Below are 24,014 nucleotides of genomic sequence, written 5' to 3' on the forward strand. Positions count from 1 at the left end.
TTCAATTGATTTTTGTTGTCATTGTATGAGGTACATGAATAAGAAAGGTGTGGAGAGTCAAAGACAGACAAATGGGACTGGTTTAGTTTGGGACATTTGGTTGGCATGGATGAGTTAGACTGAAGGGTCTGATTCCATCCTGTATAACTCTATGACTTTATTAGTTTATCAGCAACTTGGAGCAAAGAGGATAGCTGCGCAGAATATTGGTTCCAATGTTTGTAAGAGATTGAGGAGGGAGGTTGTGGGGAATGAGTTCAGAGCCTGTGTCACTGGAGGTGTCTGTTTCTCTGAAGTACTGTAGATATTTCACAGGACAAGATGAGGCAGCACAGGCTTGGAAGGCTGGAGGTCCTGTTCCTGTGCTGTATTGTTGTCTCAGAGATAACGGGAACTGCAGGTGCTGGAGAATCCAAGATAACAAAGTGTGAAGTTGGATGAACACAGCAGGCCAAGCAGCATCTCAGGAGCACAAAAGCTGACGTTTTGGGCCGAGACCCTTCATCAGAGAGGGGGATGGGGAGAGGGAACTTCAGTTTACCTTGGGATCTTCTACATTTTTGTTGCTGGCTACCCGTTAGATACATTGTGAAGCAAGGCTACAGTTGAGCAGCACAGAAATTGTAGGAGAGTGGAGGGGGTGTTCAGAGAGGGGAAGGGGTAGCATCATGGTAATGCCAACGGATTGGTATTGTAGGAACACAGGCAACATCCTGAGGATATGAGCAGCCCGTGAAACCTGAGTTCACCACAACTCTGGAATTGCAAGATATGTAAGAGCCATAAAGCCACTGTTAATTGTTCTAAAACCCCATCGAGTTCATCCATATCCTTTGGCAAAGGAAATTTGCCATCTTACCTGGTCCTTTTTGTAATTCATTCACTAAATGAGGACATCACTGACCAGGCAGCATTTATTGCCCAGGGAGCAGTTAAGAGTCAAACACATTGCTGTGGGTCTCGAGTCACATGTAGCCAGACCAGGTAAGGATGGCAGTTTCCTTCCTTAAAGGACATTAGTAAACCAAGATAACAAAGTGTGGAGCTGGATGAACACAGCAGGCCAAGCAGCATCTCAGGAGCACAAAAGCTGACGTTTCGGGCCCAGACCCTTCATCAGAGAGGGGGATGGGGTGAGGGTTCTGGAATAAATAGGGAGAGAGGGGGAGGCGGACCGAAGATGGAGAGAAAAGAAGATAGGTGGAGAGGAGAGTATAGGTGGGGAGGTAGGGAGGGGATAGGTCAGTCCAGGGAAGACGGACAGGTCAAGGAGGTGGGATGAGGTTAGTAGGTAGGAAATGGAGGTGCGGCTTGGGGTGGGAGGAAGGGATGGGTGAGGAAGAACAGGTTAGGGAGGCAGAGACAGGCTGGGCTGGTTTTGGGATGCAGTGGGGGGAGGGGATGAGTTGGGCTGGTTTTGGGATACAGTGGGGGGAGGGGACGAACTGGGCTGGTTTTGGGATGCGGTGGGGAAGGGGAGATTTTGAAGCTGGTGAAGTCCACATTGATACCATTGGGCTGCAGGGTTCCCAAGCGGAATATGAGTTGCTGTTCCTGCAACCTTCGGGTGGCATCATTGTGGCACTGCAGGAGGCCCATGATGGACATGTCATCTAAAGAATGGGAGGGGGAGTGGAAATGTTTTGCGACTGGGAGGTGCTGTTGTTTGTTGCGAACTGAGCGGATGTGTTCTGCAAAGCGGTCCCCAAGCCTCCGCTTGGTTTCCCCAATGTAGAGGAAGCCACACCGGGTACAAGGGACACAGTATACCACATTGGCAGATATGCAGGTGAACCTCTGCTTAATATGGAAAGTCATCTTGGGGCCTGGGATAGGGGTGAGGGAGGTGTGGGGGCAAGTGTAGCACTTCCTGCGGTTGCAGGGGAAGGTGCCGGGTGTGGTGGGATTGGAGGGGAGTGTGGAGTGAACAAGGGAGTCACGGAGAGAGTGGTCTCTCCGGAAAGCAGACAAGGGTGGGGATGGAAAAATGTCTTGGGTGGTGGGGTCGGATTGTAGATAGTGAAGTGTCGGAGGATGATGGGTTGTATCCGGAGGTTGGTGGGGTGGTGTGTGAGAACGAGGGGGATCCTCTTAGGGCGGTTGTGGCGGGGGCGGGGTGTGAGGGATGTGTTGCGGGAAATGCGGGAGACACGGTCAAGGGCGCTCTCGACCACTGCGGGGGGAAAGTTGCGGTCCTTGGAGAACTTGGAAATCTGGGATGTGCGGGAGTGGAATGCCTCATCGTGGGAGCAGATGCGGCGGAGGCGGAGGAATTGGGAATAGGGGATGGTATTTTTGCAGGAGGGTGGGTGGGAGGAGGTGTATTCTAGGTAGCTGTGAGAGTTGGTGGGCTTGAAATGGACATCAGTTACAAGCTGGTTGCCTGAGATGGAGACTGAGAGGTCCAGGAAGGTGAGGGATGTGTTGGAGATGGCCCAGGTGAACTTGAGGTTGGGGTGGAAGGTTCCTTAAAGGACATTAGTGAACCAGATGGGTTTTTCCTGACAATCAGCAATGGGCTCGTGCTCATCTTCATGGACTCTTAATCCCAGATTTTTTAAAAAATTTAATTGAAATTCCACCATCTGCTGTGGTGGGATTCACACCCAGGTCCCCAGAACATTATCTGGGTTTCTAGATTAACAGTCCAGCAATAATACCACTAGACCATTGCCTCCCTGTCTGGCCAATGTGTGACTCCAGACTCACAGCAATGTAGTTGACTCTCAATTAGGAATAAACGCTGGCCCAGCCTGTGACACCCAAAACTTGTAAACAAATTTTTAAAAAAGTGTGTGGGGAAGAGATTGATGGATCATACAGAGGTGGAATCAAGCATCCGTAAGGAGAGAAACAATGTTAATGTTTCAAACCCAGTCTGACTCTTCACCAAGCTTACACTGGATTCAGAGATAGTCGGAACTGCTGATGCTGGAGAATCTGAGATAACAAGGTGTAGAGCTGGATGAACACAGCAGGCCAATCAGCATCAAAGGAGCAGGAAAGCTGACGTTTCGGGCCTAGACCCTTCTTCAGAAAAGGGTCTTTCTGAAGAAGGGCCTAGGCCTGAAACATCAGCCTTCCTGCTCCTATGATGCTGCTCGGCCTGCTGTGTTCATCCCGCTCTACACCTTGTTATACTGGATTAAAAACATTAACTCTGTTTCTCTCTCCCAGACATTGAGTGACTGGCCAAGTTTCTCCAGCTATGTCTGTTTTTCATTTCACATTTCCAGTATCCACAGTATTTTGCTTCTGTAAGTGTGTTAGGTCATTGGTGGATGCAGAATGGGAATATTTCTGCTGTAGGAGCAGTGCTGTAAATGTACTTACATAATGATAGAATCCCTACAAGTGTGAAAACAGGCCCTTCACCCAACAAGTCCACACCGCCCCTTGGAGCATCCCACCCAGACCTAACCCCCTCTAATACACACATCCCTGAACACTACAGGCAATTTAGCATGACCAATCCACCCTAACCCGCACATCTTTGGACCATGGGAGGAAACTGGAGCGCCCAGAGGAAACCCAGGCAGACATGGGGAGAATGTGCAAACTCTACACAGACAGTCGCCCAGAGGCTGGAATTGAACCCAGGTCACTGGCACCCTGAGACAGTAGCGCTAACCCACTGAGCCACCATGCCGCCCCCCCCAAATAGAGCCAGAATTTTTACCTGCTAAGTTTCTCACAACCCTGAAAACACAAACAAATGGGTTAAATATTAAAAACATGTCAAAATAGAGATCATCGTCTTAAAAAGTTTAACCCACAAATGCATTTCTGTGTAGTGCCTTGGTGATGTACAGTCTTATTTTGTCTCCATTAAAATTACAATCTGGTGAGCCAGGGCCCTGTTTGAAATTTTTAAAATTCTAATTTGTCGCCTAACTCAAACTTGCCTTTGGTGAGTAGGAGATGTGAGTTAAGATTATCCTCACTGTGTCTATGGTGACCGCAATCTGGAGAAATTAGTCCAGCCCTGACAGTAATATTATTTTAAAATCTCTGAAAGATTGGGTTAACTTACCTTAAATAAATCCATGCTAACTGTCTTTGATTTCTAATTGCTATTAATTCCATTTCAAATCCTGGATTCTAAGGGTTTTCCCACCATAGCTCCACATTGGCGTGGGAATGAAAATGCAAGGTGTTCGATAAAGTTCCCCACAGTAGGCTATTGTACAAAATGCGGAGGAATGGGATTGTGGGAGATATAGCAGTTTGGATCGGAAATTGGCTTGCTGAAAGAAGACAGAGGGTGGTAGTTGATGGGAAATGTTCATCCTGGAGACCAGTTACTAGTGGTGTACCGCAAGGATCGGTGTTGGGTCCACTGCTGTTTGTCATTTTTATAAATGACCTGGATGAGGGCGTAGAAGGATGGGTTAGTAAATTTGCAGATGACACGAAGGTCGGTGGAGTTTTGGATAGTGACGAAGGATGCTGTAGGTTGCAGAGAGACATAGATAAGCTGCAGAGCTGGGCTGAGAGGTGGCAAATGGAGTTTAATGCAGACAAGTGTGAGGTGATGCACTTTGGTAGGAGTAACCGGAAGGCAAAGTGCTGGGCTAATGGTAAGATTCTTAGCTGTGTAGATGAGCAGAGAGATCTCGGTGTCCATGTACACAGAAGTTGCCACCCAGGTTGACAGGGCTGTTAAGAAGGCATACAGTGTTTTAGCTTTTATTAATAGAGGGATCAAGTTCCGGAACCAAGAGATTATGGTGAAGCTGTACAAAACTCTGGTGTGGCCGCACTTGGAGTATTGTACAGTTCTGGTCACTGCATTATAAGAAGGATGTGGAAGCTTTGGAAAGGGTGCAGAGGAGATTTACTAGGATGTTGTCTGGTATGGAGGGAAGGTCTTATGAGGAAAGGCTGAGGGACTTGAGGCTGTTTTCATTAGAGACAAGGTTGAGAGGTGACTTAATTGAGACATATAAAATAATCAGAGGGTTAGATAGGGTGGATAGGGAGAGCCTTTTTCCTAGGATGGTGACGGCGAGCACGAGGGGGCATAGCTTTAAATTGAGGGGTGAAAGATATAGGACAGATGTCAGAGGAAGTTTCTTTACTCAGAGTGTAGTAAGGGAATGGAACGCTTTGCCTGCAATGGTAGTAGATTCGCCAACTTTATGTACATTTAAGTCATCATTGGACAAGCATATGGACGTACATAGAATAGTGTAGGTTAGATGGGCTTGAGATTGGTATGACAGTTTGGCACAACATCAAGGGCTGAAGGGCCAGTACTGTGCTGTAATGTTCTATGTTCTATGTTCTATGCACTGATGTATCATTATCCAAGAAAGCACCTATCTGAAGGTAATGACACATTTGGCCATCCCCCAAGGCAAGTTACAATTGCTGAGAGCAAACTTTCTTGTTTTTGAAATAAAAACAGAAATTACTGGAGAAACTCAGCAGGTCTGGCAGCATGGGTGGGAAGAAAGCAGAGTTAACATTTTGATTCCGATGACTGTTCATCAGACGCCAGTGACTTTAACAAGGGAGAACTGGCAATACCTAACTCTTGCTAACACGCTATCATTACATGGCGCACAACAATGAAGGAATTTATGATCCTACTGTTTATTATTCCTGCCACAGATAACTATGTGGTGAAAGCAAAAAAGGAGAGAAAAAGAGCAAAGGGCGGCTAGTTAAGATTGTTCTTTAATCTAGTGTTTTACAGAGATGACACGTTTCGGTCAAGAAACATCCTGGTCCAGAGGACTGGTCTCTTTTTAAACCATCCTTCGCTGCTTTTTCATATTCCAACGAGCCAAGTGCCCTTGCTTCCCCATGAAGTAATTTGGAAGGTGGCAGATGCCAAGCGAAGCTGGCTAGAGGACCCGCCTTACTTGTCTCCGACTTGAGCCTATTTGAATGAAAGACTGTGAGACCCACTTGATGTCACCCACTCACAACACTCACCATAGCTCCCTAAACATTCATGAGCTCCCCACTCCCACTCATTCTACACCCCCACCCCAACATTGTCTCTGCCATTGACAGTGTAACAGAAGTGCTAGGAACTAAGACTTTTAATAGAAGAGACAACAAGAAACTGCTCCTATTGCTAGGAAGTCACAAATTTAAGGTAATTTACATAAAATATCTGTGAGCGAAATTAGATATTATCGTATAAGGTAAACTATTACTGCAGTAATTTTCACCCATTGAATAAAGTACCACACAGTTTTTATGATGTACACGTCCAGGAAGGACAGTGGAAGCACATGCAACTTTTACTTTCAGAATTTGAAAGGGAGCAACTCACAGTACAAAGTGAAAAGACAAAGGCGTCGGACAAATGCTGTCGCTCCTACAAACAACCAACACTTGTACAATGGGCTAAACAGCCTCCTTCTGTATGAATTGTGGCTTAGACAGTTGATGTGTGACTGCAGTGTAACTGTCTGATGTGTTTTGCAGTTTGGATTTGTTAGTGGTTAACACTTGGGCTCTGCTGTAATTTCACATGATTAACATGGCAAGGGCTCACGATACAAGGTCCCATGCCAATAAAACAGAAAGGAGGAACACTGTGGATGAGCCTCATCTCCAGTTGGAAGGTGTCCACTGACAGTCCTACTTTTGGGAAAATGATGTGTGGTGTTCCTTTCCTTTTCAGCAAAGCTGCAGAGTTTAAACATCAAAGTGACAGCTCAAATGAATGAGGATACTTTTAGCAACATTTTGAACAGCTCCAAAAAACTGAAGAAAAGTAAGAGAAAGAAGGTAAGCAACAGTATGGAGTTACAGCAGGAAACCACTGAAAATGTTGTATTTCAATCTAGTTTAGATCCAGAGTTCCTGAGCTTAAGAGAAGGTTAAAGTAGCATCAGTGCATTAGAAATGGGGAGACTCATGCAGCGGTACTTTTGTTTAAGGACATGAGCGTTCTGTGTTCACCAGGTGACTATCTGGTCAAGACGGAATCTCTGAGCTAGCCATATCTGCACATCAAAGAGGTCAGATGGCTGTGGAAGATCAGGAAGAGCATTTGCACATGATTGCATTTCTATACATCGCTCTTTTTATACAACAAAACCTTTCAGGCATTATCATGGACATTTCGAATAACATAGGGGCAGGAATAAGCCATTCAGCCCCTTAAACCTCTTCCATCATTTAATGAGATCATGGCTACCTTTGGCCCATATCCCTGAAGACATTTGGTTAACAAAAATGTAACTGTCTCAGATTAAAAATTAACAGCAAATCCAGCATTCACTGCTATTTGTGGAAAAGAGCATTCCAAATCTACAGCACTGTTTATGCTAACTAATTACCCATGTTCCTCCAGATTAAAAAAACTGTCCTCAAGCATGACCAACTCTAAGGTTCTGGAGTAGATCTGTGGCTCATGTTGAGGTTGGTTGGCTCGCCGAGCTGGTTTGTTGTTCCGCAGACATTTCGCTACGGTGCTTGGTAACATCCTCAGTGCAGCCTCTGATGAAGCGTCGGTGTGTTTTCCTGTCTGGTTTTTAAACTCTGGGGTCCGTTGAGATGGATTGCCCTACTTCCGGGTTTCCTCCGTAATGGAATGTATATGAGATCAAGTTCAATGTGTTTATTAATAGACTGCTTCGTGGAGTGCCACGCTTCCAGGAATTCTCGTGCCTGTCTCTGCCGAGCCTGTCCCAGGATCTTGGTGTTGTCCCAGTTGAATTGGTTGTTCTCTTGTCCATGTGGATTGAGATGAGTGAGTATTGGTCGTGTCTTTTTGTAGCCAGTTGGTGTTCATGTTCTCTTGTTGTGAGTTTCCTTCCTGTTTGTCCAATGTGGTGTTTCTCGCAGTCTCTGCAGGGGATCTTGTAGATGACATTGGCCCTGTCCATGGTGGGGAGTGGGTCTTTAGTTTGGGTGAGCAGTTGTCATAGGGTTGACGTGGGCTTGTGTGTCACTCTGATGCCCAGCGGCCATAGGCGTCTTGTGGTGGATTCCGAAGTGTTCCTGATGAAGAGTAGTGTGATGAGTGAGTCGGGGCGTGTAGTAACATTCTGATGCTGTTCGTGACGGCATCTTCTGACCCAGTTCTTTGGATACTCATTCTTCTTGAACAGTATGTAAAAGGGCAACAACACACTGCAGCAACATGGAACTGTGCCAAGAGGAGGAGTACCTCTTCCAGGTTTTCAACGATAATAGATATCCAAAGAACTGGAACAAAAACAAAGTTGCTGGGAAAGCTCAGCAGGTCTGGCAGCATCTGTGGAGGAGAAAACAGTGTTAACGTTTTGGATCGGGAGACACTTCCTCAGAACTGATGGTGGCTGGGAAAACGTCAGTTTATGTGCAGAAAATAGGGAGGTGGGTGGGGTAGGGAGTAAATGATAGGATAGAGCCCAAAGAGAGAGAAAGGCAGTTACACAGACAAAAGGGATAATGGGAACAGCAGATGCTGGAGAATCCAAGATAACAAGGTGTGGAGCTGGATGAACACAGCAGGCCAAACAACATCTCAGGAGCACAAAAGCTGACGTTTCGGGCCTAGACCCTTCATCAGAGGACCCTTCATCAGACCCTTCCTCCTCTTTTGTGAATTTTATGTCAGTAAGGATATTATTGATGGTCTTGAAGGTTTCCTCTAATTTGTTTCGTTTAGTGATCCGCGTAGCAGACCCAATGTTTGGGTTGGATGGTTGGCAGAGCTGTTTGTTCGAGTCTCTGCATTACTGCCTCTGCTAAGAACCCTGATATCGGAGATCCCATGGGTGTACCGTTGGTTTGTCTGTAGCTTTTGTTATTGAAAGTGAAGTGGGTGGTGAGGCATAGGTCCACTAGCTTGATGATGTTGTCCTTGCTGATGAGGTTGGTGGCGTCTGGTGTATGTGTCTTCTGTTCTTCTAATAGTGTAGTCAGTGTTTCTTTGGCCAGGTTGATGTTGCTGGAAACTTTCCAGACCATCAATAATACCCTTACTGGCATAACATTCACAAAAGAGGAGGAAAACAAACAACAAACTGCCATTCCTAGATGTCACAGTAGAGCAAACAGCCAATGGGGAACTTCAAACCAGCGTCTACAGGAAAACAACACATACGGACCAAATACTGAACTACAGGAGCAACCATCCCAACACCCACAAACGAAGCTGCATTAGAACATTATTCCAACGAGCCACCACACACTGCAGCACAGAGGAACTACGCAGAGCAGAGGAAAATCACCTATACAGCGTATTCAAAAAGAATGGGTACCCAATGAACACAGTCCGCCGATTCCTCAGCAACAAACCCAAACAAACAGACAAAACGGGCCCAGAAACCATAACCACTCTCCCCTACATCAAAGACATTTCCAAAATGACTGCCAGACTACTCAGACCCCTTGGCATCAGGGTAGCCCACAAACCCACCAACACACTAAAACAGCAGCTAATGAACTTAAAAGACCCTATACAGACAACAAGCAAAACGAACATCATCTACAAAATACCTTGCAAGAACTGTGACAAACACTACATTGGACAAACTGGCAGGAAGCTAGCCACCGGGATACATGAACATCAACTAGCCACAAAACGACATGACCCGCTATCACTCGTATCCTTACATACAGATGTGGAAGGACACCACTTTGATTGGGACAACACATCCATCCTAGGACAAGCCAAACGGAGACATGCACGAGAATTCCTAGAAGCATGGCATTCCAACCGGAACTCCATCAACAAACACATTGATTTGGACCTCATCTACCACCCTCTGAGAAATGACATCAACACAGGAAATGACATCACCAACCCAAGGAAACCTAAACAGATAAATAGAAAGCGGGACATAACACCAGCGCTTCGTCGGAGGCTCACTGATGATGTTACCTGGAAATGGTGATGAAACGTCTGGGAACTAACCTTCCAGCTCAGTGAACCAGCTTACGTCCAGAACAAAATAAAGACCCACTCTCTTGTGGACCGAGAGGAGGAGAGCGCTGCTTTGGAGGTGGAAGGAAGACGTCGGGTTGGCTGTGCACCCTTGCAACCGATGGATCTTAATGCTGGCTTCAGCCTAACGCTGGTTCAGGGGAGCAGCCAACCTGCAACGATGGCTGCGGCAAGTGCTCGTGCCCCAGGTCAGGGGGTCCGGAACACCATCCGTGTTTCTGTGAAGAAGGTGGATGAAGGTGCACCTGTGGACCGCACCTTCTTCGTGAAGAGGGTCCTGTTGGACTGTTGTGGGTTTGCTGCTGCGGACATTTACTGCCTGCAGTATATCCCTGGAGGAGGTTTCTACAATGTAACTTTCAGGAGTGCCAAGCTTTGCGAGCACTTCCTGGAGGTTTTCAAGGAAAAAGGAGGTGAGGGACTGCTCTCTGTACTGACCGCTGTCCCGCTGTTTGTGATGCCAGCGCAGAGGAGCCGTATGGTGACTGTACATGTGTACAACCCGCATGTGCCAGCAGCTGATGTCCTGACCTTCCTTGGAAGGTATGTGAAGGTGGAAGGGGACCTAACTGACATCGTGGACCCCTTTGGCATCTGGACCAGTAAGAGGCAGGTCAAGGTGATGCTGAGGATGGGTTCGGACGGGAACATTGTACACCCACCGACCAGCTTTGCGATCGGCGGGAGCAAGGGCTACCTGACCTATGCAGGGCAACCTAAAGTCTGCCATGCCTGTGATAGGTCAGGTCACGGGGCGGCCGACTGCAAAGCCACCATCTGCAGGAACTGCAGGGAGGAGGGACACCTTGCAAAGGATTGCCCACGAGAGAGAAGCTGCAACCTTTGCAGGGAAGCGGGCCACCTCTATAGGGCATGCCTGCGGCGGGGGACCACCTATGCCCAGGTCGCCGGCAGGGGCAATGCGGGGCCAGCCCCCCCCCCCCCCCCCCCGGAGGAGAGGAAGGCACCAGGGCCCTGCAAGGACCCCCCCTAATGTGCAGGAGGGCCAGGTCGTGCAGGAGGGCCCAGCCCCCCAGGATGGGCCTGAGGCCAGCAAAGCGCCCCTCCAGGCACCGCTCCCCCCCGACAACCCGGAGTCGATGGAGGCGGCGACAGGCGACCCAGGGGAGTGGACGACGGTCCAGAAGGCGAGGAGGAAGGCGCACCAGAGGGCTGCAGCTCCGCAACCATCAGGCGGGAAGAGGCAGCTACGGGGGGCTATAAGAGCTCCTTTGACGAGGGGGATTCGGAGAACGCCCGCCCAACGCCGAAGCTGAAGACTTCCACTGAGAAGGAAAGCAGCACCCCACTTCCAGGGGACGGGAGGCGTCCTGAGGTTCCCTCCGACACCCAGCCATGCACCACTGGGGCACTGGAGGACCCCCCGGAACTTCCAGGCGGGAAGGAGGAAACAGCGCGTCCCCAGCCTGACCCAGAGCTGGACTCTCCTGCCTCCGTACCCCCGACGGGGGGATGCCACCCAGAAGGCAGCACGGACGGTTTCCTCAGCCCAGAGAGCATCCAGCAGTTAGCCCGGGCAATGGGCATGAAGGGACAGATGGAGGGGCTGGACCTTGGACTTGGGGAGGGTACTGCAGTCACTGCCCACAATGGGGGTACGAGTTGCGAGCATTAATGTGCGCAGCGTCAAGTCCACCGCAAGATGTGTGTCCACGTAGGCCTGCCTGACCACCATCAAGGCAGACCTCCTGTTTCTGCAGGAGTGCGGGATATCGCACCTCAGCAGGTACGGGAAATGGTCCGGCGCCTGGACCTGTGGGCCTTCGATCTGGTCGGGGGGTAACGACTGTTGCTCATCGGGCCTGGCTATTCTGCTGCAGGGGCGCAACTTCACCATCTCTCAAGTTCAGGAGGTGGTGGGGGGGGCGCCTCCTAGTGGCTGACGTCACCTACAGGAACGCTCCCCTGAGGCTGATCAACGTGTACGCCCCAGTGGTACGGAGTGAGCGGTTGGCCGTCCTGCAGCGGCTTCCTCCCCTGCTGGCTACGTCCAGGCCGGTCATCCTAGGCGGAGACTTCAACTGCATCATCGATACAGATGGAAGATCCGGCGTGGGAACAGCGGGTGGGGGGAGTCACCTGGACGTCATGTCCAGATTCCTGATGGGCACGGTGAAGGACGCCAAGCTGCTCGACGTCTTCAGCACCCCTGCAGACAGAGCGCAGCAGAGGTACACCTGGCCACGGCCAGACGAGTCTATTCGCTCAAGGATAGACTTCCTGTTTGTGTCACGGGTGTTCTTGGTCAGGTCCACCGGCGTCGAGCCGGTGTTCTTCTCTGACCACTGCCTCCTGCTGGCCAACTGTCACTTACAGGATGACCAACAGGCCGGCAAGGGGACGTGGAAGCTCAACACGACTCTGTTGACCCCAGAGAACGTCGAGGAGCTTAAGAGGGAGTACGCCGGTTGGCCCTCTTTGAGTCTCTGGGCGACTGGTGGGAGACGGTGAAGGAGAACATCAAGAGGCTCTTTGTCCTCAAGGGTGTTCAGAAGGCGAGAGAGAGGCGGGGAAAGCTGTCGCGACTCCAGAAAAGGGTGCAGAGCCTGCTCCTTCTGCAGTTGATGGGGGTCGATGTCACAGAGGACCTCCGCAAGGTGAGGGGCCAGCAAGCCTCGCTCTTTGCCGCGGAGGCCTCCAGGATAATCTTCCAGTCCAGGGTCCGCTCCGTGGAGCAGGACGAGACATGCTAGCGTTTTTTCTTTCAGAAGGTGCACAAAGAGAGCTCTGTGCTTAGCCGGCTGAAGGAGGACGATAGCTCGGTGACGTTGTCTCGGCCCGACATTTTGAGCTTCAGCAGATCCTTCTATGCTGGACTGTACGACGCGAAGCCCACGGACAGCACGGCCTTCGAGTCATTCCTGTCGTCTATCACAGAGGTCTTAGACGATGGCACGAGGGAGTGGCTGGACCAGCTGATATCCCTGGACGAGCTGACCAGAGCCCTCAAGTCCTTGGAGGGGAATAAGACTCCCGGGAGAGATGGCTTACCGGTCGAGCTGTATTCTGCTCTGTGGGACCTGGTTGGCCAGGACCTGCTGGAGGTGTACGATAGTGCGCTTCGGGCAGGGGAAATGTGCAAGTCCATGAGGAAGGGCATCATCACCCTCATTTACAAGAGGAAGGGGGAGAGGGAAGAAATTAAGAATTGGCGTCCCATTTCACTATTGAACGTGGACTACAAAATCCTGGCCAAGGTCATTGCCAACCAGGTCAGGTCTGTCCTGGAGTCAGTGATTCACCCTGACCAAACCTGTGCTGTGCCGGGCAGGAAGATCGCTGAGAGCCTCGCGCTCATCAGGGATACGATCGCCTACGTACAGGACAGGCGGGTGGACACCTGCCTCGTCAGCCTGGACCAGGAGAAGGCCTTCGACAGGGTCTCTCATGCTTACATGAGGGACATCCTCTCCAAATTGGGGTTCGGGGAGGGCATCCGCAATTGGATCCGGCTGCTCTACACAAACATCGTTAGCGCAGTCTCGATCAACGGGTGGGAATCAGACAGTTTTCCTGTTAGATCTGGAGTCAGGCAGGGCTGCCCGCTCCCTCCTGCCTTGTTTGTGTGCTGTGTGGAGCCCTTCGCCGCCTCCATCAGGAAGGACGTGAGCCTGAAGGGCGTGACTATCCCAGGAAGCGGAGGCTTTCAGGTCAAGACCTCCCTGTACATGGACGACGTCGCTGTCTTCTGCACCGATCGTCGGTCGGTGAGTAGACTGTTGGACATCTGCGGCCAGTTTGCACGGGCCTCGGGTGCCAAAGTCAATAGGGGTAAGAGCGAGGCCAAGTTCTTCGGGAACTGGGACGACCGCTCCTTCATCCCCTGCAACGTCAGGACAGACTATCTGAAGGTGCTGGGTGTTTGGTTTGGTGGAGCTGGGGCATGCACTAAGACTTGGGAGGAGCGTATCACCAAACTGAAGCAGAAGCTGGGCAGGTGGACTCTCCGGTCCCTCTCCATCGCGGGTAAGAACCTGGTTGTCAGGTGCGAGGGGCTTTCGGTACTGTTGTATGTGGCGCAGGCCTGGCCTATGCCCTGGACCTGCGCTGCTGCGATCACCTGGGCCATCTTCCATTTCATTTGGGTGTCGAGGATAGACCGGGTCCGCAGGGACACCATGTACAAAGACCTGGAAAATGGGGGAAAGGGCGTACCGAACGCCACCCTCGCCCTGACGGCTACCTTTGTTTGCGGCTGCATCAAGATGTGCGTAGATCCTCAGTACGCAAACACCAAGTGTCACTACTTACTGAGGTTCTACCTGTCCCCAGTGTTGCGAAGGATGGGCCTGGTCTCGTTGCCGCGGAACGCTTTGAGTAGTTGGACCGTTCCGTACCACCTGTCCTTTGTGGAGAAATTTTTGAAAGGAAACACCTTTGACCACAAGGCCGTCAGGCAGTGGTCAGCACGTAGTATCCTCGGGACCCTTCGGGAATAGGAGAGGGTGGATCCCGTCGTGTGGTTCCCCACGCAGACTGCCAAAGTAGTTTGGCAGAATGCCTCACCGCCAGAACTTTCAAACAAGCACAAGGACATTGCTTGGCTGGCGGTGAGAGGGGCTCTGCCAGTGAGATCCTTTATGCATGCCCGGAATCTCTGCGCCACCGCACGCTGCCCTCGAGGCGGCTGCGGGGGGGACGAGACTGTCGATCACCTCCTTCTGGAGTGTGCCTATGCACAGGAGGTCTGGAGGGGGATGCAGTGGTATTTGTCGAGGTTCGTCCTGAGCAGCTCCGTGACGCGGGACTCTGTGCTCTACGGGCTGTTTCCCGGGATGCACACCGAGACCAACGTCAGCTGCGCCTGGAGGACCATCAATGCGGTGAAAGACGGTCTTTGGTCTGCCCGCAACTTGCTGGTCTGCCAGCTGAAAGAACTGACCCCGACCGAGTGTTGCAGACTGGCGCACTCCAAGGTCCAGGACTACGTGCTGAGGGACGTGCTAAAGCTTGGGGCAGCCGCCGCCAAGGCGCGGTGGGGAAAGACCACCGTATGAAACCCCTCGTCCAGAATAGAAACAAGGCCCCTATCTGGTAACTGGTCCCAGCTGGTGCTTTCCCCAACTGGTCAGGGGGCCAACTGGGACTGTGCGGGGTGACAACTGCCGGGGTATTTTCTTTGCTTTGTATTTTTTTCTTTGTTTTGTTTTTGACTTTAGTTGGTGTACGTACCCCCTGGGTAACCCGGAGTGGCTTGCATGACTGGGTAGGTGTATAAATGTTTTATTTTTTGTACATTCTATGAATAAAGTATATTTGTTCAAATAAAAAAAGGTGATAAAATGTCTGAAAATGAACCTTCCAGCTCAGCGAGCCTCAATCTGAGCTACAAATCTTCTCAAAACGCGCTAGCATCATTACCTCGGGCCAATCTCTTGCTATACCCCATAGAGAAAAAGTGTAAGAGAGAGTAATGGGGCTAAGGAACAATAAGTCCCCTGGACCTGACAGGATACATTCCAAGATATTAAGGGTAGAAGCTCCAGAGATAGTCAATGCTCTGTGGGTAATCTTCCAGGAATCCGTGGATTCTGGAACAGTCCCAGTGGATTGGAAAACTACGAATATAACACCTTTGTCTAAAAAGGGACAGAGTCAAAAACAGGTAACTGAATGCTAATTAGTTTAACATCTCTATTTGAGAAAATGTGCCAGCCTACTGTAAAGGATGTAATAGCAGAGCGTTTATAAATGCATAACATAACCAAGCACAGCCAGCATAGCTTCATGAAGAGGAAATTATGCCTGACAAGTTGATGAGAATTTTTTGAGAAGGGAACAAATGGGATAGATAAAGGGGGAGTAGTCAATGTGACGTATTCGGATTTTTAGAAGGTGTTCTATAAAGTGCCACACATTACACTACTTAATAAGACAGGAGCCCATGATTTTGGAGACAGTATCTTAGCACAGACAAAGGATTAGATAACTAATAGAAGACAGAACATTGAGACCCAGGGGACATTTTCAGGATGGCAATCTGTAATTAGTGGAGTGTCACAGGGATTTGTGCTGGAAAACAGTTACTTACAGCACACATGAATAACTTGGATGATGAATGTTCTATAAGCACATTCGCAGATGACACAGAAATAGGTGGGAAGGCAAGTGAGACAAGAGTCTGCAGAGGAATCTGAGACAACACGGGGTGGAGCTGGATGAACACAGCAGGCCAAGTGTGGAGCTGGATGAACACAGCAGGCCAAGGGTGGAGCTGGATGAACACAGCAGGCCAAGTGTGTAGCTGGATGAACACAGCAGGCCAAGTGTGGAGCTGGATGAACACAGTAGGCCAGGCAGCATCAGGGGAGCAGGAAAGCTGGCGTTTCGGGCCGAGTCCCCTACCACCTCTGCAGAGGAATATACGCAGGTTAAGCAAGTGTGCAAAAATTTGACAGACAGAATTTACTGCGGGGAAATTTGAAGTTATACATTTTGGCAGGAAGAATAGAGGTGCTGAATATTATTTGAAAGGCAAAATACTGCAGAAAGATATGGAATAGAATGGTTTGAGAGTCTTCCACCAAGAATCACAAAAAGCTGGCATCAAAGTTCAGGGACGAGTTGGGAAGGCAAATGGAATGTTAGCCTTTATTTCAGAGGAAATGAAATAAAGAAGTAATGACATATAACTGGTCTGGTATGTTAAACAGCTGCATTTCTATTTTGTAATTTTGCTGCTGCCTGTAGAAGAGCTGCCAGTTTTGTTCCAGTTTACCTTCCATTTTAATTGAGACTGGGAGATGAAAATCTACAGCCATTTTCTGTTCCCCAGTATTTCCAGTTTAGACTGTTTCATTGTGTTTTCTTAGGTTATTTCGATTGCTTCTGCAGCTTTCACTGAACATTCCAATGTCGCTCTGACAGAAGCAGTGATTTTTTTAACAGTTCTTCCACACTCAATCTCAGAAGTCACATGACGCCAGGTTATAGTCCAACAGGTTTATTTGAAATCACAAGCTTTCGGAGCGAAGACCCTCCATCAGGTGAAGTGGATTTAAGGTACATTTCCCCCCACTTCACCTGATGGAGGGTCTTCACTCCGAAAGCTTGTGATTTCAAATAAACCTGTTGGACTATAACCTGGTGTCATGTGACTTCTGACTTTATCCATCCCAGTCCAACACCAGCAGCTCCACATCACAGCACTTAATCTCAGCTTCACTTCTGATACAATGGCCTGTGTTCAGAAGGCAACAGTCTGGCTGGAATGGAGTGGTTAAGATGGCTGAAGTGTATGTGCCTCATGGTAGAGGTCACATAGCAGCAGCAGACAAGGAAGGACATTTGTGCACAAGTGCATTTCAATTTGAACAGTAAGCATAATCAGGGACAGGTGCGATGCAGTGCAGCAAGAGGAGACGGGCTTTCCAGCGTACAGAAGGTACGAAAGGCATGGTTTGTCGCATGTACTAACCAGACAGTTTGTCAGCTGCTTGGGCACAGCAAGAGGCAGCAAAGTGGGAGTTTGGATTGTGGAACATCACTGGGTCCCTGCAAAACTGCAGAGGCAGTCAACCATCTGTCCTGTACTAGCATTGGCTGTGAGTATTGCAGTATTCCATTGGGCCTTCCCACGACACCACTCCATTGTGGAGGTACCTATATTCGCATGAGAACATGTGAAATACAAGCAGGAGAAGGTGGTATGGCCAATTGATCCTGCTTCATCATTCATTAAGATATGGCTAATCTTCCTCAAGTACTCTGCTGACATCTACTGGCACAGGAGGCAACAGTTCCGTCACTGCAATGAGGCAAGTTATATTCCTGATATCTCAACGAGAACAGTCATTCAACTTTACTGTCTTGTCACGCATACATTTAAAATAATAGATTTACAGTTTTTAAATTTGCTCTTAGGATGTGGGCATCACTGGTTGGGAAAGCATTTATTGAACAGGTCTGGCAGCATCTGTGGATTAGAAAAAAAGAGTTAACGTTTCGGGTCCGGTGACCCTTTCATCAGAACAGTTCTGAGGAAGTGTCACCAGACCCAAAACGTTAACTCTTTTTTTCTCCTCCACAGATGCTGCAGACCTGCTGAGCTTTTCCAACAACTTTGTTTTTGTTCCTGATTTACAGCATCCACAGCTCTTTTGGTTCTCACTTATTGAACATCCCTAGTTTCCCTTGAGAAGGTGATGGGGAGCTGCAGTCTTGAACCACTGCAGTCCATGTGCTGTAGGTTGACCCACAATATTATGAGGGAAGGAATTCCAGGATGTTGATCCAGCCACAGTAAAGGAACGTCGACACATTTCCAAGTCAGGAGGGTGATTGTCTTGGAGAGGAGCTTGCGGGGGATGGTGTTCCCATGTACCTGCTGCCCTGGTCCTTTTAGATGGAAGTGGCCGTGGGTTTGGAAGGTGCTGTCTGAGGATCTTTGGTGAATTTCTGCAGTGCATCTTGTAGACAGTACACACTGCTGCTACTGAGTGATGGTGGAGGGAGTGGATGCTTGTGGAATCTGTATTCACAGTTTAGTTTCTATTGTGTGGGATTTGATGACCTGGTTCCCTCCCTTATCTGATCACACCTTGTCTGCTTCCTGATGAGTTAAGAAGCACACAGTGTCTATTAATTAGTGACCGATGAAATCAGTTGACGAATTGCAATTTAGAAATTTACAGCATTGACCCCAGTTCTCGATTTCAAAAACTCATGGCAACAGTGTGCTCCATATTTAGAGAAATAAATTCAGAAAATGATGATGATTCCAAATTGTATGGTGATTGATTCTGGAAATGGAAGTTAGGGAATGAATTCGTTCTACTTAGAGAAAAAAAATTAAAGGGTATGTTTCAAATTTAAAAGTCTTGAAGTGATCAGATAAGGTGGTGCAGGGAAGTTATAACATTGAAAGTGATGATTTTGGAACCAGGAAGTATGAACAATGATGAGAAATGGAAACTGCAAAGTTACGGGTTAATTTCTATCACTTTATGGAGAAGAGTGCCACCTGCTGACGCAGGAACTCCATTCTGACATCCACAACAACATCGGATTAATCCTTGACTTATCAAAGAAGGCATGTGGATTTGAATTTGCAAAATATTTCTTTTGAAAGGTTTATGAGGACCTGGATAATGAGGATGAATAGATTTTATTTTACATACACTCAGGATGCCTACAACTGGCATTGGAACGCCAGGTTTAGGAGGGGAATAAAAATAACCAATATTCTCCCTCCTGACTGATATCCTGAATGTGCCTCATGAGATAACAAGGTGTAGAGCTGGACGAACACAGCAGGTCAAGCAGCATCAGAGGAGCAGGAAAGCTGATGTTTCGGGCCCAGACCCTTCTTTAGAAAAAGCTTTCTCTGAAGATGGGTCTAGGCCCGAAACATCAGCTTTCCTGCTCCTCTGATGCTGCTTGGGGTTCTGTGTTCATCCAGCTCTACACCTTGTTATCTCAGATTCTCCAGCATCTGCAGTTCCTGCCACGTCTGTGCCTCATGAGTGTTGAAAGGGGATAAGCCTGGGGACTTCTTGTAACAATGTTCCCACTGAGGTACAATGTAAGAGTAATGACAAACTGCAGAAGGGGAAACAATATCCATGGAAACCTGCTGAAAAAACAGTTAGTGTTTTCTGGATGGGAAGGGAGAGAATTATAAGACAAATCTCACTGGATAATCTTCTATGTTTACAGAAAAAGAAGTAACCGGATGGAATGATGGATGAGTGACCTACAGGAGTATTGGATCTAGCTTTAAAGAGAGCTGGAACTACAGTTTCCTCTCAACAAAGAACAAAAGCTCAGAATCTTGAAAACAGACTTTGTTCTCATTAGTGTGATGGTGCATGCCCTTCATAATGTTTTCATAACTTTTCTGTCCTCTTGTGCTTGGGGGAATGAGCCATATTTCCTGATTTTAGCAAAAACCAAGGTCTGTTCGATAGGTTCTAAATTTCTTTTGCAGCAAGCGAATGTTACCTGAAGGAGAATAAGCCACGTGCTTCCTAGCACGTTATCCTTTTACAAACAAATGAATTAGAAGTTGGAGGCCATTCAGCCCTTTGAGCTCAGCAAGTAGTTCAGTAAGATATCGGCCAATCTTATTGTGGCCTCTCAACTCCATTTTCTTGCCTGCTCCAATACCCTTTGCCGCTCTTGTTGGACAAGAATCCATCTGTCTTCACACAGTATTGAACCTGCTTCCATCACTTCCTGGAAAAGAGAATTCTACGGACTCTGAGAGAACAGGCCTTTACTCATCTCTATCTTAAATGGGGGACCTGTATTTTGTAAACCGTGTTCTCTAGCCCAAGTCAATACAGTGTGGATCGGGAGGAACACAGCAGGCCAGGCTGCATCAGAGGAGCAGGCATAAACCAGAAACATCAGCTTTCCTGCTTCTCTGAAGCTGCCTGGCCTGCCGTATTCCTCCAGCTTCACACTGTGTTATCTCTGACTCCAGCATCTGCAGTTCTTGCTATCCCCTGGTCCAAATCTTTCTCACGAGAGAAACATTTCAACATCCACCCTGTCAAGTCAGATCACGTATGTCTTAATGAGATCAGCTCTCAATCCTCGAAACTCCAATGAATACAGACCCAAGATGGCAGAGCTTTCCTTGTCCCAGGAATCAGTCGAATGAACCTCCTCTAACCTGATTTGAATGCAATTATGTCCCTTCATAAATAAAGAGATGCGGTCCTCTAGCTATGGTCTCACCAATACTCGTACAGCTGTAACAAAACATCCCCACTTTCATATTCCAATCTCCTTATAATTAATAACCACCTTCTATTTGCCTTTCTAACCACTTGCTGTCTCTGCATATCAACAAGTTGAGGTTCTCATACTCAGGGCATGCGGATCCCTCTATACCTCAGAGTTCTACAATCTCTCCCTATTTGAGCTGTTTTTCCTGTTGCAGCATAGATCTTACAGCTCCTCTGACATAGCAGGCTTAGTTAAAGAATTATTATTGTTCTATTACAATTATTATATTTCAAGTATAAGATTTTTGTTCATTTTATTTCATGAACATTGAAAAATACCAAAAAACCCAAAATAATTGATTCAGAGATAGTAGGAACTACAGATGCTGGAGAATCTGAGATAACAAGGTGTAGAGCTGGATGAACACAGCAGGCCAAGCAGCATCAGAGGAGCAGGAAGGCTGATATTTCGGGCCGAGACCCTTCTTCAGAAAGGCCTAAAACATCAGCCTTCCGGCTCCTCTGATGCTGCTTGGCCTGCTGTGTTCATCCACCTCTGCACCTTATTATCCCAAAAAAATTGAATTTTTGGACTTTTTTTTAAATGAGCTTTTCAGGGCCTTTGATGAATGCCTGAGGTTTTTTTTATTCTAAGTTTAGAAGGCTATAAAACATTATACATGTTAAAGGGTGTTTTTTTGTAATTGCAAAAGCGTTTTTTGGAAGAACTGAACAGTTTGTTTTAAAAATAAGGAGTTGCATTTTCATTTTGGGGAGTCCTGGTTGGCTCTGGAGGAATTCATTGAAGAGGAGGCTTTTTTTTATTCATTTAATCAGCTAAGTCATTGATTTTATCTGAGATCTATATGTTTCATATATGTGGTATGAAAGAGCTGCCCATATTTGAAAGACACAAAATGGCTGACAAGGGGGTAACAGAATTCAAAAGCCAGCTCCAGCATTTAGACACAAAATGGTGGACAAGTGATTAAAACAGAATTAAACACCTGCTCCAGCATCTAAGTGGTGCACAATGGTACCATTGAACAGTGGTTACTCCAAGATGAACAGGAGGCCCTGCACAAACAGCAATCAGAGACAGTTCATTAAGATATTTCTGAAGAAGGATCCAGACCTGAAACATCAGCTTTCCTGCTCCTCTGATGCTGCCTGGCCTGCTGTGTTCCTCTTGAAGGGACTTGAAATATAATAATTGTAATAAAGCTATAATAAAGCTCTGCACCTTGTTATCCCAGCTCGATTAGAGGATGTTCATGGGCAGACAGCTTGAAAATTTGTAACAAACATTGAAGAAGAAGTCAAAACTTCTGAACAAAAGGGATTGTGGCTCATAAAATTTGAAGGATCAAATAAGCTCATCAAACCGTGATATGTGATTGATTTCCGCCTCATTAATGAAAGGATGTTAATCCATGAGGTGAACTGCGTCAGTGAGAACAAGGGGTGTAAATCTCATTCTTGGAGACAGCCAAATGGTATAGCTTATAGGCCGTGGGCACAGCCTTAAAATTAGAGGGGGTAAATTTAAAACTGAAATGAGATGACATTTCTTCAGCTAGAGAGTGGTGGGCTTGTGGAATTCATTACCGCAGAGTGCAGTGGAGGCTGGGACGTTGGATGCCTTCAAGGCAGAGATCGACAAATTCTTGATCTCAGAAGGAATCAAGGGCTATGGGGAGAGTGCAGGGAAGTGGTGTTAAAATGCCCATCAGCCATAATTTAAATGGCAGAGTGGACTTGATGGGCCGAATGGCCTTACTTCCACGCCTATGTCTTATGGTCTTAACTCATCATGTAGCTGTGAAAACAACAGCTAAAGTTATTTTGTAGTAATCAGTTGTTTCTTTGAAGTTATTCACAATATTAAGAAATAGATTCTGGTTAAAGATTCTTCAGGTAATCTCAGAGATAGGTTTCAACATAATTATAGATATACATATATGACCAAAATGTAACAAAAGTATTAGGGAAAACATTCAACCATAAATGTGCAAGTTAATTAGTCGTGGGAACATTTTTCTTTATCATTAAAGGGATATCTGTAAGAAACAAATTGCTTGCAACTCGTTAGCTAAAGCGTGCTAACAGTGGAGGTAATTATAAAACCTTACAGATAACTAACTTTATAATATAAATTAGTAATATGAATCTTGCAGCAGTTAGTTAGAATCAGCTGTCTTTTAAATATAATTAGGACAGTGAGAAAATTTAAGGGTGGGTAACAGAATTTGATAGAGATAGCAAAGGAATACAATGGGCAACAGAATTCAAACAGCCCCTAGAGATAAGCAATTCTGGGACATACTCAAAGGAGTACACCCAGTAAATTGGAATGCAAATGAATAGGATGCATAGAAAGATCCCAAGGCCTGTTAAACATCATGAGATCATGGTGACCTAGGGCTGTCCACAGGACCATCTATCATTGATTCGGTGTTTCACAGGATTGAATGTATAGAATAAGAGAAAGGGCACAGGAACCACATTGTACGTGATTATTCCAACACAGACTGTATAAAAAAAATCGTATTTCACTGTAAAAACCAGAGTGCCATTGATCTCTCTTCTGATCTGAGCCAAAGATTAAGGGTACAACCGCATTCTCACATTGAGGCCAGATTTGGGGAGAATCTTTGTCCCTCTCCCTGCATGAACCAGTGATTGCTCGTAGATTTAGAAAAGTTATTACGCAGCAGGATCAGTCAGATAGATGGGTGACTGTCAGGAAAAGTGAGAAGGTAGTTCAAAAGTCTTCAGCGGCTATTCCTCTATCAAATCGATATTCAGTTTTTAGAACTGTAGGATGGGATAGTCTTGCCAAGGAAAATTGAAGGGGGGTCAGTTATTCGACATGAAGAATGATTCTTATGTTAGGCAGCATTTGACAAAATGTAATAAAATTATTGTTATAGGCGACTCTCCTGTCAGGAGGATAGACAGGAGATTCTGTGGCAGTGAGCATAAATTTAGGATGGTTTGTTGCTCTTAAGGTGCTAGGATTAAGGACATCTCTAAATGCTTAAAGCATGTTGTTAAAGGTGAGATTGAGAAGCCAGAAATTACTGTATACATTGGTAGGAGTGATATTTTTAGGGAAAAGTTTAAAGCAGTACAGAGTGAATTTAAGAGGTTAGTTGGAAGATTAAAAAATAGAACCTTAGAAGTAGTAATCTCTGGTTTACTCCCAATGCGAAACTCAAATGAGGGAAGGAACGAAAGGATGAATAAGATAAATCAAGGGCTGAAAAGCTGGTGTATTGTTCAGGGATTCATGGTTTTGGACAATTGGAATGTTTTTGCAACAGATGAGACCTGTTCAGAAAGGATGGGTCTAACCTAAACTGGAAAGTGTCCAATATCTTAGCAGGGAGATTTACTCATTCTATTAAGGGAGACTT

The 24,014-nt window shown here is 47.1% G+C and overlaps 1 protein-coding gene across 7 annotated transcripts in view; it reads left to right on the plus strand.

Moving 5' to 3' along the window:
- LOC125457920 (uncharacterized) overlaps positions 1-22,277 on the plus strand; it is a 62,133-nt gene extending 39,856 nt beyond the window's left edge. For 5 of the 7 annotated variants that reach the window (XM_059650919.1, XM_059650920.1, XM_059650917.1 and 2 more), the window contains exons 10-11: positions 6,644-6,750; positions 19,580-22,277. In XM_059650919.1, the coding sequence (XP_059506902.1) occupies positions 6,644-6,750; positions 19,580-19,591 (119 nt within the window). In that variant the 3' untranslated portion in view covers positions 19,592-22,277. Of the gene's footprint in view, positions 1-6,643; positions 6,751-19,579 lie in introns of those variants that run through there. The other 2 variants (XM_048542713.2, XM_059650922.1) reach the window with 2 other exon arrangements.
- Positions 22,278-24,014: the final 1,737 nt, after the last annotated feature.

The sequence above is a fragment of the Stegostoma tigrinum genome, chromosome 14 (assembly GCF_030684315.1).
Source record: "Stegostoma tigrinum isolate sSteTig4 chromosome 14, sSteTig4.hap1, whole genome shotgun sequence".
In the NCBI taxonomy this organism is placed as follows: domain Eukaryota; kingdom Metazoa; phylum Chordata; class Chondrichthyes; order Orectolobiformes; family Stegostomatidae; genus Stegostoma; species Stegostoma tigrinum.